Here is an 18,405-nt window from a genome sequence, read left to right on the forward strand (position 1 = left end):
TATGATAATGTGAACTCCTTTGTGGTTTTTCTTGTTGAAACATTGAGTTACTGGAAATGCTGCAGGCTGAGCTCTGTTTTCAGACAAAGAGGTAGATAGATCCCAAAAGGAGGTGGGAATTTATGGAACATTAGGAGTGGTATGGGGACTGTATTCTGTATAGCTTAAAACAAAAGACCAGCAAGGAGGCCAAAATTGTCATAAACTGGAATAGTCTCTTCTGGCAAGGCAACATGCTTCTGTGGTATTAATCCTTGGAGGACAAAGTGCCAAAAAATGGGGAGATTCTTGCTCTGCAGTACTTGAAGAGCTTGCTTTTCCAGGTGAGGCTTTATAAAAATAAAAGTCTTTCCACTCTTTTCTTGCAGTTCTTTATAATCCAGTCCTGGTATGTCATCACCAGTTTCTGGAGGCAATAGAGGGGGACAGATACATAGGAAGTCTTGGGAAGGAGGTGCACTGTGTTTTTTGTTCCAGTGCTGGCTATAGATTTTTCTAAAATATTTTCTCTCTCCATATCAAAAATTGATAACATGTAATTCAAAATTGAACCTGCCATTCTGTTCTGAAGTTATTTTTTAGGCTGCATTTTAGCTATCAACAAAATACAGCAAATTTGTTTGAAAAATACCTTGTGGATTTTTAGGGCAGAATTCTTTTCTGAAAAATAGTTTTCTGCAAGTATAGTATCTCTGGAGGATGCTTAGAAGGAACACTACAGACCTGGAAAACTTCTGTCAGTTTTAGCTTGAGAAGAGCATTGCTAGAATTTGTGCTGCCTTGGTTGAAATAAGCACTTCCAGAAAGTATCTTCCATTACCTCTAAGGAAGTTGGGTGACCAGTGGAGTGAGGGGAAAAATAGCACTTACCTTTTACAGTACAAATACAGTGTTGTGTGGCCATCATGAGGCTTGCAGGGATTCCAAAAAAGCTAGCTGTAAAACAGCTAGCACCACAACCGTGGGATTGCTTTGGTGCCAATGTCCCATGTTGCTCTTAGGATGGCTGAAAGTCTGTATGTTATGGTTTGTGTATAGTACCTATCTGTGGTGTCTGTATCAGTAGCCTTTTTTGTTTTGGTGGTGGTTTGGTTTTTTTTTGGCAATGTGTGTGATAAGATGGTCTCGTCTATGCAGCATGTACAGTTACTGGGTCAGCTTCTGCAATAGATAATAACTCATGCTAGTATTCTGTCTTTGTGGATCTGAGCATATTCCACCACCACCCCCTGATTATATTTTATGTTATCGCTTTGTTATAGACTTCAGAAAGTGTGTGCTGACACAGACACAGTCACCTCTTCCTATTCTGTCTCTAACCCATTGTTAAATGTTCAGGGAGCCACAGCAGGTGAGTTGATCTTTGTACAGGAGGTGGAGGTAAAAAATTTTCTCCCTTAACTCCAGCATAACAGAACTGCAAAAGGAAGCTGAGGAGGAAAAATGTTCTGTTTAACAGGTGGGAGATCACTCTCAAATCCAGTCTATTTCTTGTCATACCTTGTTACCTTATCTAAATCCACTTGAAGGACAAGGAGAGCAGAAACTATGTACGGAATCAAGTTTATAACATGGGGAAGATAAGAATGCTAGAGATGCCTCTTTGGCCAGCATGTAAGTGCCAGTGGGCTTAGGAAACTGTGTAAGTCTATCTTCTTTTTATTGGGAAACTCCTTTAGCCTTCATTACATTGGAGCTAGATTGATAAATTCCAGTTGTTTAAGGGAAAAGGTCTCTTGAGGATGTTCACTCTGCCCTTGTATCAATGCTTGGGGAATTATCCAAAAACAAGAGCCTGTTAACCACAAGCATACAGCCTCACAGCAAGGACCCAGCAAAGTGACCTTTAGTTCTTGTTTTGTATTTTTTTCTTATTTTAGTGTATTTCAGCAGCTAGCTGTTACACAGCTTTAGTTGTGTTACTGAATGGTAGCAGCAGATACATCTTGCTGGTGCCATGCTGCTACTCCACCTCTTTTACCTGGAGCATTTCTCCTAATATGACTGTGGCCCAGCTAGCTTTCAGGTGACACTTGCCACAATCCCGGATCAGGTGAATTTGTACATCTTTGCTCTGGAAGCGCAGAACAGATTCTGGCCTTCCCTTTAGGTACATAGATTATAGATGTAGAAATGTTGCTTCTTTTGTGAAGTTCTGTTATCTGGCTCTAATTTTTGGCCTTGAAATTTATAGGCATGATGTCAGGGAACTGTATACTTCAGCATGCTTCTTCCCCATAGACAGACCATCTAAGCTGTCAGATTTATCAAGGGTTCTCTAAGAGACACTCATCAGAGGGTCTTCATCTACCACATAACAAGATGATAGGTATACTGGATGTCAAGCAAAGTTGATTGCTTTCATGAACTTCAGTGCAGATTTTGTGGAATCTAGAGCCTTGTCATGTTCTTTAGAGGTTTCTTTGTGTACTCGATATTTAATATTTAGACAACAAAACACTCAAGTTAGGAGCATATGACATGTCTACTCCATGGTCATATGGCACAACTAAAAAAGTCATTTGGGCCTCAACTGGTATGAGACCTGGACAGCACAACCCTGGAGGAACCCTTAAGGCTCTGTAGTGTAACGCCATCCTGTGCTATGTCTTTTGGGAGGCTGATGGTGGCAGGGGCATTTAGCTCTGGGCAGGGGCGGAGTGCTTTGAGTGCTCTCCCCCATCTCATGAATCCTAACCCTACAAAACTCAACAGCCTGGTATTTGTTTGTTTGTTTATTCTTCTCAAGTGCTCTAGATTTCACCAGTTTAGCTCTACTGTAACTTTTCACTTGCCTCTTGAGACTTGAACAAGGGGCCTGAGCTGCTTTCTTCATTCCCCATTCTCTTATTCAGTGGGATCTTGCAGCTGCTGCTCAAGCACATATAGCAAAGAGCACCACACTCTGGGAAAGCCTACGCAGGAGGAAACTTAATGGAAAATATTAAGGAGAAAAAAATGTGTTTGATGGACTTTTAATATAAAAAGAGGGAAAGAAAAGAAAAGGGGGAGGGGGAGATTTATTCACTGTAATAGGAACCAAATGTTGGCTGGGACAGCAGCTGCACTCTCACTCTTTCCCTGTAAACTGTGTGAGCGGCTTTTCAAAGGAGGCATTACAGGGTGCAGGGCTAACTTACTGGTTCTGACTTAACCCTTGCTTCTCTGGAGAGAGGTAGGGAATATGGGTTTCCAGGAGAGATTAGTGACTTCAATTACAGACCCAGTCATAAACATATTCTAGACAGATAGCGGTGCCCATTTACTGTTTTCATCCTCGTGTGCTACTGCTGCTATCCACCCATAAAATGCAAAATCTGCTTGGATAAAGCACTAAAAAAATATATGGCTAGGAATAAATAGAGCTTATCGGTCTTTTCCAGTTTGGTTTTCAATAGACTTGCCTACATTGATAGAGGAAAAGTAGAAGAATGTCAGTACAAGTCATGTTTTGTGTTGATCCACTTGATCCGTGCTGGGATTTTACAGTGGAATGTCTGCAGCGAGGAATACCTTTCCCATCTCTGTAAGTGGTGCAGTATTGCATCTAGGTTTCTGGTACTTTTGAATTCTGTGGAGTGTGTATATTCACCCCAGAAACTCTGCCTGGACTAGGACAAGTGATCAAATTTAAGGTGGCACTTAACACATTGTCTAAGTCTGAATGACTTATCTTAATCAAAGCAGAGCTAGACAGTACAGTGAAGTAACTTCACTCAGAGTCCACCTGCTCTGTCTGAACTTCATTAATTAATTAATACTTAAAATTGGGGGTGGGGTGTACATGACACGACACAGTTCAGGCAATTGCATGTCAGATTTAAGCAGGTAATCTTCCCCAAGTCTTCCTTATGAGAGCAAAATGATACCAGGTTTCTGTGTTAGTCTTGTTGTATATGTGTCTTGCTGTTATGTGTCTTGCTGTTAAAATATTTTTGCAGGCTCTGACTGTGTTTGCAGGTGTGGAAGTATGTGCAGGAAACGTGAAGCCAGAACCACCTTCCACTCAGTAAAGCTCACCCCTATGTTTGCACTAATGGATGGTAGAAAGGCTACGTGATTTTGTTAATCATCTAGATCACGTGGAGGAGATATGCTCAGTTGCCTTCATTGCTTCTCCAGTGACCTGATGAGCCACAACAGGATGAAGGCATTGAACTTTGCAGCCAGCTGGCTGTTAGTTTTCTTCTTGATTTAGCCTTTCTACTAGTGAATTTCAAAGCTGCCATGTGTAAAGAGAAGAAAAAAATAGTGTTGTTTACCTGCCAAGTATTCCCCAGATCAGAGAGACTGACAGTATTTTGTAACTGGCATGGAGCCAAGGATGCTACTAGGGGCCCAACAAAAATTGGCTCTACTGAAGGGTAAATATTTCATTTCATTTGCTAAGACTGGCAAGTTTAGTGCTCCTGAAAGTAAGAGGTTGATAATGCCAGCTAAATCCAGGAATAGTTGAGGTAGATTAGGCCTTGCCTGCAGACGTTTTCTAGTGCTCCATAATTTCACCCTGCCCCTCCCCTGCTAGACTGTCACAAAGCTGTTTTGATGCACCTCATTTCTAACCTGCTACACTCATGCCCTTGCCTGTATATGGAGACCCAGGACCTAAAATCCACTTAATTCCTGATCTGCAGCAGAACTGAGTAGGCACTACATTGCCTTTGTTGTAAGAAAATCTTTTTGCTCCAAAACCCAGGTTTCTCAATGGCAGGGAAATAGCAGGAATAATTTTCAGAAGCCAGGGAGCAGGAAATAAATTATACAGCAGCATATACCAGAAAAGAAGGACACCCATGAACTTTGATAGTATGTGTAGAATAAAGTGAAGGAGCAAGAAGGCAGTGGGCTTTCCCTGTATAGCTATTGTGCACGCACATCTGGAATAATGTGCTCAGTTTTGAGCACTTGCCTAGCCCCAAATACTGATAAAGTGGAAAAAGTTCAGAGAAAAGCAATATACAATCAAAGGCCAGAAGGGACTGAGTTGAGGAAAAAGATGAAGGGAGTTAAGCATGCCAAGGCTGCCTAAGCTCAAAGGAGGCATAGCTCTAGCAGTGAATGTTTAGACCTGAAATAAGAGGAAGGTCATGCAGTAAAACAGAGAAAATATAAGTTTAATTGGGAATCTCAGGGAAAATTCTTGACACTGAATGTGTACCTGCCTGTGGAGTTGTGCAGCTGAGAGTGCAACACATGGACTCCTCCAGCCACTGAAACATGCGCTAATCCTGCACCACGAGGAGATGAGTTGGATGCTTTTGCTCACATCTTTGTTTTTGAATAAAATTCTTGTAACAACATCAACTCTCTCAGTTGAAAGGGGGAATTGTGAGAATAGCAGAGGGGGACTCCTGACATTTGCTTGTAATTATGCACATTAAAATGTCCTGGGATGCTTGAATTGTGCCTCTGGTAGCTATTACAGTTAACCTGTGCATGGATCTGGAAATTGTAGTTAAATCCACAGAACTTTTCACGTTCTTTGCCTAAACCAACTCAGTCCCAAGGCTTTTCACATGGACCTTGTACATCATCTGTTGTCTCATGGCACAAAGACACTGATGGTAAGAGCCTCTTGTGTAGGTAAAAGTACCTTAAGCTGCTAGGAAAGTGGGGAGCTGAAGAACTAAGGCTGAAACTATTACAAGATGCCTGCATCTGTGCCTCATCACTAAGAAGGGAAAGTTTGATTGATGGTCTGGGACAGAAACTCTGCTACATCTCTGCAACACCTTCACCATGGGAGATTGTATTTGTCGCTTTGAACTGGATTTGAACCCAAAATGCAGTTCCACACGTTTACTGTGCCAATGCAGCCTTGACAGGCTGCTCATTAACTTTAAAAGCTTTTCCTTGGCTTCTCTTGCAGAGCTCAAAAGCAGATTGCAGGCCAGGTGATGGCATCCTTGTTTTATACAGGCCAGCTGCTTCCTGCTCCTTCCCTGTCTCCAAGTACCTGCACCGTGGCAAGTTCTGGACAGCTCCCTGTGCCTCAGAAGATCTCCAAAGTCCCAGGCAGAGCTCTTTTAGCAATATTAAAAATGCCTTGTTCGCCCCTGTTTTTTTGGAAAGCTACCTTTCTTTACCTTTGTAACATAGCTGCTGCTGCTGCATTTTTTAGGGGCTTCCATGTTGCAGTAATCAGAGCTACAGACCATGCTAAAATGCAGGCTCTTGCTGACTAAACTAAACCAAAGTCACTCTTTCGTAGACACTCCTGATAACAGCAGAGGCCAGGAGCAAACCACTCTCAAAGACTTGTTGCTCTGTTTTTCAATTTTTAATTTATTGCTTTCGAAGCTGAGGGGAGGGGAAGAGGCATAAAAGACAAAGAAAGGCCTTGAGGCAAGCGGCGCTGTGAGAGGCCCGACAGTCCTGCATCCCAGCCAGGCCCCCAGCGTCCTGGGCTTTGTCCCATTATGTTTATCATTGCTCCATAGCCTGCCCCAATCTAGGGCCTATTGTTAGGGATGGAAGAAGCATGTAGTGTGCCAAAGAAAATGTTCTGTGTTTTTCTGAGTGCCTGAACATAAGTCAGCAGGATGCTGGGAGCTGCCACACTAGACAGAATCATTAGTTACTATGCAACTACTTTCTAGCAGCTGGTGCCCACTGAGGCTTTGTACTGAAAGCTTCCTGGACTTGTCTTACCACCTGAATGCCCTGTGGGAAAGAAACTGCTGCCCAAGATTGTCTTGCATTCCATGGCAAGGTGGGAGCACTGATTTATAAATGCACTGGGTTCCCTTATTGCCAGCAATGGCCCTTGTTCATCCTTAGCTCCAGCCTTTACAGGAAAGGATGCAAAGTACTTTCACTGTCAGCTTGTTTCCTTGTTTAAAAGGAGGATAATTCTTTTGTCAGTTTGCTAGACCTACAGCTATAGTGACTCCTGCTGTGATCCTATCAGTTCTCACAAACTAAGTAGGGTTAAACATAGAGGAATATTCTTCAAGAATGCTGAAGCTTCATTTTCACAAGTAATTTGAGCATAGTTTGCATTGCCTTTCAATGGGATGTAGGCACTTTTCAAATGTTTCAAAAGTGCCTGCTTAGCAAGTGATATATGGGGAACACTAGTATACTTCATGAATTGGTATTGTTGCCTGCCACACAGGAGTTGGTATCAAACAAGTGCCCAGCTGTGCCATTGGAAGAAGGCTTCAGTTGAAATATGAGACCCCTATGTGTAATATTTATGATACTTAAAAATCCTTAAATGTTTTTTTGGGACCATTGGAAGCTTTAAATCCAATTTATATCCAAATTATGCATTAAGAAATTATATTCTGAATCTCTTCTACTCCTGCACTGCCCTCCCCTTCCCTGATTATTTCCTTGTATTTTCACTTTAGTAAAGATTTTTCTTTGCCCTGTCCTCTGCTGTTGTCTTTTATTGTCCAGTATTACTCATCCTAGCAGTGGTTGTGTCGTACTAGACCCTGCTTTTGTCAGATGTTTGAATGAGTTACTTAGGAATGGTGGATGCCAGAAGAAGTGTGGGCTATCATTAGTACTTACCAGTGTCATTCTTTTCATACGGACTTGCTGTATGTCAGATAGTTCTTCATAACTATGAGATTCTCACTGAGTCGTGTTCTGTGGTCTGGTCTTGTCTACAGCTTCAGTCCTTGGTATTTCCTTGAAGTCTGTTTGAAGTGGGAACAGAAGCCAGCTCTCTCCTTTCTTATAAGAGCTGATAACCACATCCCTTCTGTACGGAGGCTGGATTTCATTGAGACTTTTTTTCTGCAATCAGTGAACAAATATATTAGTATTTTATTAGTATTTAGTATTTTAGTACACTAGCATTAGTTCCTAGTACAGGTGTAGGTAGTTGATTGCATAAGGGTTGCTTACATCAAAAAAGAGCTAATGAATTGGAAAAGAGAACTAGAGCAGAAAGGGAATTTGTAACCAGAAAACCTGGAGATGAGTGCATGGTGTTCTAGCACTCTTAGGCTGGGTTGCAATCATAATAGCATGGAGATCTGTTGAAACTAGCCTCGGAAGCAAACCTGTATCTTTTGTGATGCAAAAAGCTGCAGCAGAGAGGTCTTATGCTGTCAGTGAAGAGGGAATTCTGGCCCAGGCTTTATGAAAACTACAGTTGAAAGAAAGGAACACAGCGGGTTTCTTGCCAAAAATACTGAGTAGCCCTAAGAGCTGCTGGAAGGACAGAATCTTGCTTACAAAGGATGGGCCGTAATGCCAAGGCTGAGATTTCCTGTACATAGTGAAGGCCTGAATCCTGGCCAGGTCTCTAAACTAAGCAACTCATAAATAATCCTGAGCAAGTTGTGAGAAGATTGCTCACAACCAGCCTGGCTGACAGAATGAAACCCAATCTCTTCTGGTGGCACAGGCAGGAATTTCTATTTCCCATTGGCGTGTGTGTGCATCTATGCCTATATCTGTCATCTGTACGTGTGAGCAAATGAATATTCAATCGTTAGTGTTTAAGCAATAATCCTGAATTGAAAACAAGCAGGTCTGTGAGTACTGACTCTACAGTCCTCATTTCCATTGGGGGTGTGGGTTTTTTTCTGGTTATTTTTGGCTTTGCCTAAAACAGCGTTAGTTGTGAAAAAGCTTGTCTTTCAGTTTGGAGTATTTATATAGTCTCTCTCTACCATGTGAACTCTATAGTATCTATTAAGGTGTGAGGTCCTCTACAGCTTTTTTCCAGCCTTCATTACTGTGCTAAGCCTGTTGCAGAATTCCTTAAGCAGAAGAGCTAACTTCAGGAAGGGTGCAAAGGTGCTGTCATGCTTCGATAAATCATCTGACAGGCAGAGACTGAGAATAGGAGCTGCACCATGATGCATTCCTGTGAGCATGGCAAATAGACTTGAGAGCTGGAGCATGTCTCTGGCAGCAGCATATTGAGTATCAGATCCTAAGCCCTGTTCTCCTGTACCAGGGCAGGCTTTGCCTTAGATAGATACAGTATCAGCAACTTGGTAACATGTTATACAGGGACTTTGCAAAACTGCAGATGAAACATCTCTCTGTGAAAGTGATCCTAAGACTTGCAAATATGCAGGCTTTATGTTGTCAAATATTTAATGCTTATATTATAAAAGGTTGAAATTATATATAATAAATTTATATTTATTTCCATCTATAAAGAAGCAAAACCCATGGAAGCTAACAGAAGCATATTCAATCCAGAAGGATTCTGCAGGCCACGAGAGTAAAATCTACTCAGGCAAGCAACAGTGTTTTCAATATAGTATCTAGAAAAAGTAAGTGCTGTTGTGCTGCATCATGTGGAGAGAAGGTATTGGAACTGCAGGGACTTGTGTACAAGACTGTCTATGCTGCAAGAAAATGTTAGCCAAAGTTTTTGTGGGGTTTTTTAAATTTAGTTCTTCCTAAAGAATTAATAACATGATTTCAACAGTGTTTTCCTGGGTAGTTTAAACGAAGCTTATCTGGGCAATATTATATCCTAAAGAGTTTATTTGGGGCTATAGATCATATATTGGTTAAAACAGAAAAAGTGGATTACAACAGGTTAGAAACCAAATGAAAGCATTTGAGAGTTCACTGAAGTGGACAAAGGTTGGAGCAAGGCAGCAATCCCAGTGCATTTTTAAAAACTGGACCATCAGTCTTCAGAATTTGTATTTCCATAGCAGTTAATCCTTTGCCAGATATCTCAAAACAAAAGAAATGAGGATCAAGGAAATGATACTAAAGTTTTGCTATTCAGTTAGTGGCCCTCACAGTACTACGGACTGCAGTTACTCTACATCATCTCTGTGGCACAAAGCCAGTTTGGCTATCAGCAGGTCCAGCTTTAGTGGAGTTTTCATTTACATCAGTTTTATCTCCTCATTTCATCTTGACTTTTATGTTTTAGAACAAAACACTCAATCTTTAGCTTCCCAAACATTCTTTTGGATCAAAGGATAAATTTTATGCATTGCAGGTTCTGAGCTGGAGGTAGGTATGAGAGAAGCTGGAACAGACATTAGTTTCTAGAATTAATCATGTAACTTGAATGAATACCTTAGAGTGCTTGACTGAATTCTCTTAACTTCTGACTGAGACCTGAGACAGGTTTAGTTTCAGATCGCTGATGCATAAACAATACTGGTTGCATTTTCACAGACCATATGGACTACCTGATTGAATGTCCTGCTCAGACAGTGGCCCATGGAAGATTCTGTGGGAAGAGCATTAGGTGATGTTATGGAATGGTGATACTTCCCCAATACTCTCTGGGACTTGGTGATCAGTGATTTTCTGGCCAGGAGATGGTATCTTTGTATATAAATAGTGTTAGTGGCTCTTGCTCCTGTGAGTTTGTCGAAACATTTTTGAACCCCTGTAAATTTTTGGCGTCTTTAGCTTCCCGTAGTAAGAAGGCACCCACAGTTTAAGTATGTTATGAGAAAAACTACCTCCTTTTTGTTTGTTTTAACCTTCCCACCTGATGACTTCATTTGGTTTTTCCTATATCTTGTATCATGAGAGGTGAGTAATTGTTCCCTATTCTCCTTCTCCCTGAAGCTCATGATTTTGTAGATATTTTTCATATTTCCTTTCAGTTGTCCTTTTTCCAAGCTGAAGAGTCCTTATTTATTTAGTCATTCCTCAACATATAAGCTGTTCCATACCTTTGATCATCTCTACAGCATTTCTTTGTACTTTCTCCAGTTCTACTGTATGCTTTTTGAGACGGGAGGAGGGACAGGGGTTAGAACTATCCTCAGTATGCAAGAGATGGATGCAGTTTTTGTTTATATGGTAGCATAGTAGTGTTCTTGGTTTTGTTCCCTATGCCTTTCCTAATAATTCCTAACACTGAGTTTGCTTTTTGAGAGTATTTTAGTGATGTTTTCATAGAAAAATGTGTTATAGCTATAGTTACAAGGTCTCCTTTCTGAATAGAAATAACTAGTTCAAAGTCCATCACTGTGTAAAACTAGGATCGTGTTTCCCTGGGTACCTGACTTCATAGTTATTAAATTGAATGTCATCTACGAATTTAATGTCTGATCATTCAGAATTTAATGTCTGATCATTCAGTAATGTGATGGTTTTTTCACACTTTTCAGTGACTTTCAGTTTTTCAGCAGCAAACTTTTTTTATTTCACTTTTTTTTTTCCCCCAGATCACTTATAAATGTTTTGAACAGCAGGGACCATAGCACAGATTCTTGTGGGACCCCAGTGGTAATCTCCTTCCATTGTGGAAACTGTCCATTTATTCTAGCTCTGGTTTCATGTGTTTTGACTATGTTATGAAATCCATGAGAGGTAACCCCTTTATCCTGCACTGGCTTACTTTATTTAGGAGCATTTTGAGTGAATTTACCAAATTTTCTCAACTGAGAAATTGCTGGTGTGAAAAAGTTACTCTAGGCAAATGGACAAATGCAATTTTTTAGTACAAAACAGAGGTATTGAAGATCATAATCTTTCAGTGGTACTGATGAGAAATTAATCAGGCTGTTTACTGAGCACTAACATGACTTTGATGGAGCTCCTGAATGCTCTTCAGCTTTGTATCTGGTGCAGTTGATGTTTGTTTCAAGGGCTGGTCTGCAGTAACCCCCAGCTACCTCCCAAAGGGTACATCCCAGTCCCAGTACAGTCCTTTGTGCTTTTCAGCTGTCAGCATGACCTGACTTTACTGGGGGGGGGGTGGGGGTGGTAACAGAGACTCCAGCTGCTTCACACAGGGAAAAAGTCCAATGAGCTTTAACATCAGAATGGATGGTGGAGTCTCTATCTATGCAGTGGAAGGAGCAGATACTACCCTTGGGATGGGAGTTGAGTCCAGGTGACAGCAACCTGCTGATATAACCCATGTGGTGAGCTGGTGGGATTGGAGAGGAGACAGCTGGGGATTGTTTCAAAGATTCCTTGTGCCTTGTCATGTCCTCCTTTTAAGTTACGCTTTTTGTGGCACCCTGTGCCCAGTAGGGCACAGTGCTGGGAGGCCAGCAGCACACGTGCATCCATGGATCCAGAGCTGAGCAACTGCAGGTAAAAACCGCAGTAGTAGAGGATCACAACCCCATTACTGGGGCAGAAGGGGGAAAGCAGGTTCAGAAGAGGGAAGCAGCTCTCCCAAGGTTAACCACAAAGCCAGATTCGGACCTATACAACTTGGGTTTCATGGCCTGAGTACTGTCAGCAACATTACAGTTGTCACTTTTCCAAGTGCTGGTGAAAGGAAAAGAACTGAAAGACTGAGAATCTTGTAGCAAAAGTGAGCAGGGAGTGAGAGTCATTTATCCAGTGTTGCACTGGGGTACAATGGAAGCAAAGGACTGAGGAAGTGTGGGTGGGATCCCTTGAACAGAGGAGTCTAGACAAGGCTACCTACAGCCAATGGCCCACAAAAGCAAAAGTGGTAGTGGTGCTCCAAGCAGGAGGAGGCCCAGAGGATGCAGGGTGGAGATGCTGGGAGCTGAACTCCTTTTCTACTGGGTTGTCTTACTCCTCTGTTGCTGAGGAGCTGAGTATAGAGAGTGACCCTTTAGTGTTTAGAGTCCTTGTCCTCAATTTGCTTTGAAAGCTATGCATTAGATTATTTTTGAGGGCGAGTACATAGGGCTGGCAGTTCCTTCTGGTCTTGTTTGAAACATCCTTCTGAATGTTTTAAGGGTTTGCTGTGATGATGAAGCTTGTGGGAGGAGGTGCAACACATTCAAGGGAAGCCATGACTTTCAAAGAATCTAGGTTGTAAGTTTTGATAGGATCCTGAAGCAAGGACATTGCAGTTAACTCCCTTGCCAAAACCATGGCCTACACTCCAAATTGTGGCATGAAATGTAAAAGACACCAAGTATCTTTTACATCCCAGTTACTTATGACATGCATAGGAAATACAAGGGAAGTCTGCCCTGGGAATCCAAAGGAAATATTTGGAAAGAGTGGCTGAGAGAAACATGACAGAGATCAGCAGAAACTTGGGAAGCTCAGGCACTGAGGCTTGAAGGTTTTATTAGCCACAGTGTCAGGATTGAGTGGGTCATGTGGCATCCTGTGTTGTGAGCACAGGATGTGTGAGTTGCTGGGCCATTGTAGCCTTTTCAGGACACCTGGTGGTGCTGTCAGTCTACCACCTGCTCTCTGCAAAGCCCCTCGGCCTTCTGTAGAAGTGTGTTGGTGCTGCCTTCTCGCTGAGGCTTACAAACTTCAAAGCAAGCCAGTGAGCTCCTGTTGGTACTTATCATGTTGCAGGCCACAGCTGAACTCCCACCATATAAGCCTGGGTTGTAAGAGCTCCTGCCTCTTTGCAGGAGGCCTTTTCTCCTCTGGAAAAGGCTTGCATTACTCTGATGATGAAAGAAATGAGCCTATCTTCAGTCCTCTCAGGTCTTTTGGATTGTAACTGTATGGAGTCAACGTGTGCCCTAGTTGCAACCTCAGCCTACCAGTCCTTTATCCTCTTTGTGGCTATTGTACTGCATGTCTGTCTTCTATTCCACTCTCACTGCAGCAAGTGTGTGCTTGGTGTAAGCCTTGTGTTAGTGTATTAACAAAATCTCTACAAATCCAAACAAATAATTCTCTCATTAGTGATGGGAATCCTTAGCTCTCTTCCTGCTGCAACTCTGCCTCTCTTCAATGCTAATCAGCCACAGACATGCTCTAGTTTAGCGGTTTTCTTCTCTTTCCCTTTGTTCTCCTCAAGCATGGTGTTACAGCTAGTAATATATTCCCAGCCTGAAATTCAAGAAACTCCTTCGCAAGATGGCAGTTGGCACATGGCACCTCGCAGATGTTGTGCTTGCTGGAGCCACTTAATACAAATTCATAGCTGGCTAAGTATTAAGGGTTTTTTAGGAAGCAGTAGTGCCTTGTAAGCAGGAGTCCTTGTATGCAGAGTGGTGAAAGTGTGATGGCTCTTCTTTTCTCAGGGCTCCAGAGAATCATTGTTTTGCCTGGGAAGGAGAGATGGAGAACAGTGTCTGCAACAAGGTGGCAACGAGTCCGCTGGCACATCCCAACTGTCAGCTCCATTTTGCTGTGCGGCAACTTCAGCAGCAGAAACTTAAGTCACGGCAGCTGTTGGAGCAAAGCCAAGCCCGGCACCAGGTAACTAAGAAAAAATCCTGCCTGGGATGTAGCAGTGCTGACTGAGTCTTAGATGTGCAGAACCAACCCAGAGCCAGTACATATGGCACAGCTTTTGTGAAGGAAGTAGTTCTTCAAGTGGGTTGCAACAAAACAAATATTACCTGCAGCGGTTTTGGTAGCATTTTGATGCTGTAGTTCCCAGTGGCTTCTTCCACTGCATTGGCATCCTCCTCCATTTGGCTACTGGCATGTTGCTGCTTGCTTTTCTGCACCAGTTCAGGGCATCCCCTTATAGTGCCTCAGACAGCCTTAGAACTGACTACAGTCTCCACAGTTCTTTGTCACTTCATCTCGTCACTGATGATATGTTCCTGCTTTGACTTGAGTTCTTCTTGAGTAGTGCTTCAAGCTGGGTCACTCTTGTATTTCAGTGTTTCTAAACATAGGGTCTTGAAATCGTGTTGGCAACTGTGTCCTCTGTGGCAAACAGACCTCATCAAGGCTTCATCTTGACTAAATTCTCCTCCTCCTGGATGTCTTCTTTTATGATGCAGTTATCAAAAGTATTTTAAGGGGACTCAAAAATTATTTAGGAGAATCTTCATTCTTTTGAAGAAATGTATTAATTTCTTTTAAGAGCCTTCAGTGTGCAGGAGGCATGGCCACTGACTCTGATGCCAGATGCTAGTTTTCTCTGCAACCCTGAAAATCTTCTCCAGGCCTCCTACGCATTTTGTTGTTATTACATTTAAGGTCTCCTTTCACTGCTTTGCACAGAACTGTCTGATGGATACATGACTCCTTTGTTACAATTGCAAGGAGAAAAGATCGCCTAAGTGTCCAAAGCTAGAGGAAATATGAAAAAGGGTTTGTATTATTGATGTTCTGGATGACACCTAGATGCCAAGGATGGACCACTGTGTCTGGAACAGCATGTCCACCCTGCCTGGGGAATCTTCCAAGGTTACAATGAGTTCATTGATGCACTCATTACCTTTCTTTGTTATTATGGAGAGAGAGGTGTGTTCTTTCTTCTAAGTGATGTCCAAAAGGCTTCCATGCTAAAGGGAAGGAAGTCTTTGGGTGAACAAACCTACGCTCAAAAGAGATTGGTCTCCATTAGGAAGGAGCTATTTGCTGGGCAGTCTGGCAGGAGTGGACTCCAACAAAACCGTGAACAGAGCTAACATGAGGAGGTCTGAACACGCAGTCTCCCTCCTGTGAAGCAGATGAGTCACTAGTCAGGGTCCTTGAAAATAGGTTATAGGCAAATTGCCCTCATCCTTTTCTGGGACCATCTTGAAGGAGAGGCCCTTCTGCCTTTGCTCCTTGCCCTCCTTCTTTCAAGGCCCTCACTTAGCCATGCAGTTTCCATCCCCAAATTCCCTCACCTACAGTCTTCTTGCTCCCCCTCTGAGCAGGAGGTCTTCCTTTCATCTCCATCCAAGGGGCTCTGGGTGGGCAGCTGTGGCTGCTCATGAGCGCAGGAAAGGGCTGTAAGCTGGCTTGTGCCTGTGAGGAGGCTGGAGCTGGCCATGGGGTCTGGCTGAGCCCTCTTCTAATTGCTGACATTGAGCTGATGTTATTCTTGGCCTGGGGCAGAGCCATTACTCAGGAGTTTCTGTTAAAGTGATTCTTTGTTAAACCTCCTCTCACTCCCACAACGTCCCCCTCCTTTCTCTCCCTCCCTTCTCCTTCTGAGCCAAGCAGTTTGGAGTTGCAGTATTGAGGCCATTGCCATGCCGCAGGGCTCAGGCTGCACTGAAGTTGCCATTAATGAAGAAAGGTATTTGCTGAACATGGGGGCTTTCAGACTTTCTGTAGTGAAAACCACATCTTAATAAAATGATTGTCTCTTGGACACTTCTTCTCCCACTGGACATTGTATGGAGCCAGCTAGACCTCCCCTTCCAGTCACAGTTGCACCGATCCTCTGATGCCCCTCCCAGTCACTGCACTACCCTCATTTTCATCTGTCTATCCCCTGCTCCCTCTCTAGTTTCCTGTCACTGACCTCTTCCTTCTGCTAGTTAGCTTCTCAGACTTCAGTCCTTTGGCTTGGCCTTTCCAAAAACTGCCTTGTCTTTGCTGCTGCTTACACAGTCCCTACCCTACATCTCCTTCCCACTCACACTGCTTTGACTTCCATCCCACCTTTTCCTGCTGGCCATCATTTGTCCTCTCTTTTTCCCCACAGTTGATATAGCTTATCCTAGCCTGCATGGCTTTACCACATTTCCTAGTCAGTGTCACCTAAGCCACCTATCTCCCATTGCCTGTTCTTTCCCTTCTGTTCCTTCCCACATATTGAGATCTAGTCCATCCTTTGTTGTCTTGCCTGCTACATTCAAGTTCCTCAGCCTCCTCTCAACAGAAGAAATATATCCCCCAAAATGGAAGGCCTATCACTGGAAAGAGTGTCATGATTTCTCTACTTTGGGGAATGCATGCAGGATATTTCCCAGCCTGTTTCATCTGATTGTTCAAGTTCTTGTTATGGTTGGAAGGCAGGCTAGCCATTTGTCAGTAGCTGAGTGCATTTATTAATGTATCTCAAGGCACACCCTGAGTATGGCATGACCATACAGCGTGACAAGATGCCAGTCTTTCCTTCTCTCCGTGACAAATGGACTAGTCATATGTATATGGATAGCATGTGAACAAGTAACAAAATATGATTAATATTATGATAATTAATATGATTAATAACACAGGCAAATGCTTCTTCCTGTACATTAACCAGTTTGATATGTTGGAGATGAGATGGATGTGTTGGAAGGCGTGGAAGTTCCTAGTCAAGTATTTGTGTAATGGGAATACCCCCATCTACCATGCAGTGGATGTGTCTTATCATGAAGGCTTATTGCGTACTTTTTTGTGGCAGCACCCACTCTTGGTTGAGCACTTTCCAGACACTTAAGAATGATGATTTCTCCTCCAGGCATTTAACAATTTGCAGAGTAGCAAATACTATGTAGGTGGAGGAAGAGGAATAATAACCAACAATTTTCACTCATTGTATGTGGGAGTTAGTTCACGCAGTGTAGTATGGTGGAAATAGATCTTTGATGCCAGAATAGGTACTTCATTCCCTGGACAAAAAGAAAAGCACCAAACTGACTGGATGAGAATCTAACAAACAAATGGATGCAGTGATAGGGCCTAGGAACAGAGGCAATACAGAGCCTGAGAAAAGAGAAAAAAATAGGAAGGGGCAGAGTTTGAAAGTGGAGACAAGAAGCTTAAATCTGATATCAACAAAATCAAGGAACAAGAATTACAAAATCAAAGCAAAAGACAAGAAAAACAGGCTTATAGCAGTATTGTTAATGTTTAAAGGAGACTTCATGTGACATGTTGTGACCTAGATGTTAGTATCACTGCTGCAGTTGGCAAGGCAGTTAATATACCATCATTGTTTATTCTCTAATTGTTTCCTGTACTGGAAAGATGCCATTAGCTGTTAGGGAGGTTCCTCCTTCTCTGTGTGGCTATGTTCTGTCTGCTTAGCCTAGCATCTACTGGGTTTAGAATTTTATGCCAAACATTTCACATGGGAAAAAAGCTAAATTAAAACAAGAAAAGTACAGTTGTATAGTGGAACAATCCCCATCAGTCCTGCTTATATCAAAAAAGCTCATGTTAAACAAGACATAAATCATGTTAATGAGTTGGGTGGTCAGTTATGATCACATTTTCAATCAGAAGTTTACATAGATTTTATGCTATAAAACATTGGTCTAAGTTAATCTTAAATAATTTTCCTGTCAATCATTTAAAAATGGTATGTTCTCTGAAATATTCCTCATTTTATGAAGTTCAGCAAGATTTTTTTCTTTTAATGTATGTGACTCTCTTCTGAATTCCCTACAGTTTATTTAGATCTGACTGGGAATGTTGAGTATTCAGAATAATATTCCTAGTATTCCTAGAACTACATTATTCCTGCCTGAGGACACAGGGCCTCTTTGAATGCAGCCTTAAACATCATTAAACTGTTTTCTAAACTATTATATATTGGACTGCTGTCAGATTTGCAGTCTCTCTTCCGCTTCAGTCTCTTGTTCATTCTTGTTTTGCAGCTTTCTCCCTCAGATTGTTTTCCCACTAAATGTGCTAACTGCCATTTTTCCTATTTGAGTCTTGTGATACTGATGAGTCAAAGTCTCAGTCTAAGTAAAGCAGAACAACTGTTCTGAAAGCAGTAGTCTGTGCTGATTTATACCAGCTGAAATTTTGTCCCCATGTTTCTGATCCTGTCACTATTATTAGAATTATGGTAACGCCCAGATGTATTAAGTATCTTTCCAATATAATGATATGGCCCAATCCTTGCCCCAGAGAGCTCCCAGTACGAAA

The 18,405-nt window shown here is 42.3% G+C and overlaps 1 protein-coding gene across 1 annotated transcript in view; it reads left to right on the forward strand.

The window, feature by feature from the left end:
- The window catches only part of TTLL5 (tubulin tyrosine ligase like 5), a 140,970-nt gene that overhangs the window by 100,718 nt on the left and 21,847 nt on the right, over positions 1-18,405 (forward strand). The window contains exon 31 of the mRNA XM_050898285.1: positions 13,887-14,064. Coding sequence (XP_050754242.1) covers positions 13,887-14,064 — 178 coding nt within the window. The remainder of the gene's footprint in view (positions 1-13,886; positions 14,065-18,405) is intronic.

This window comes from Gymnogyps californianus, chromosome 5, assembly GCF_018139145.2.
Source record: "Gymnogyps californianus isolate 813 chromosome 5, ASM1813914v2, whole genome shotgun sequence".
Lineage (NCBI taxonomy): Eukaryota > Metazoa > Chordata > Aves > Accipitriformes > Cathartidae > Gymnogyps > Gymnogyps californianus.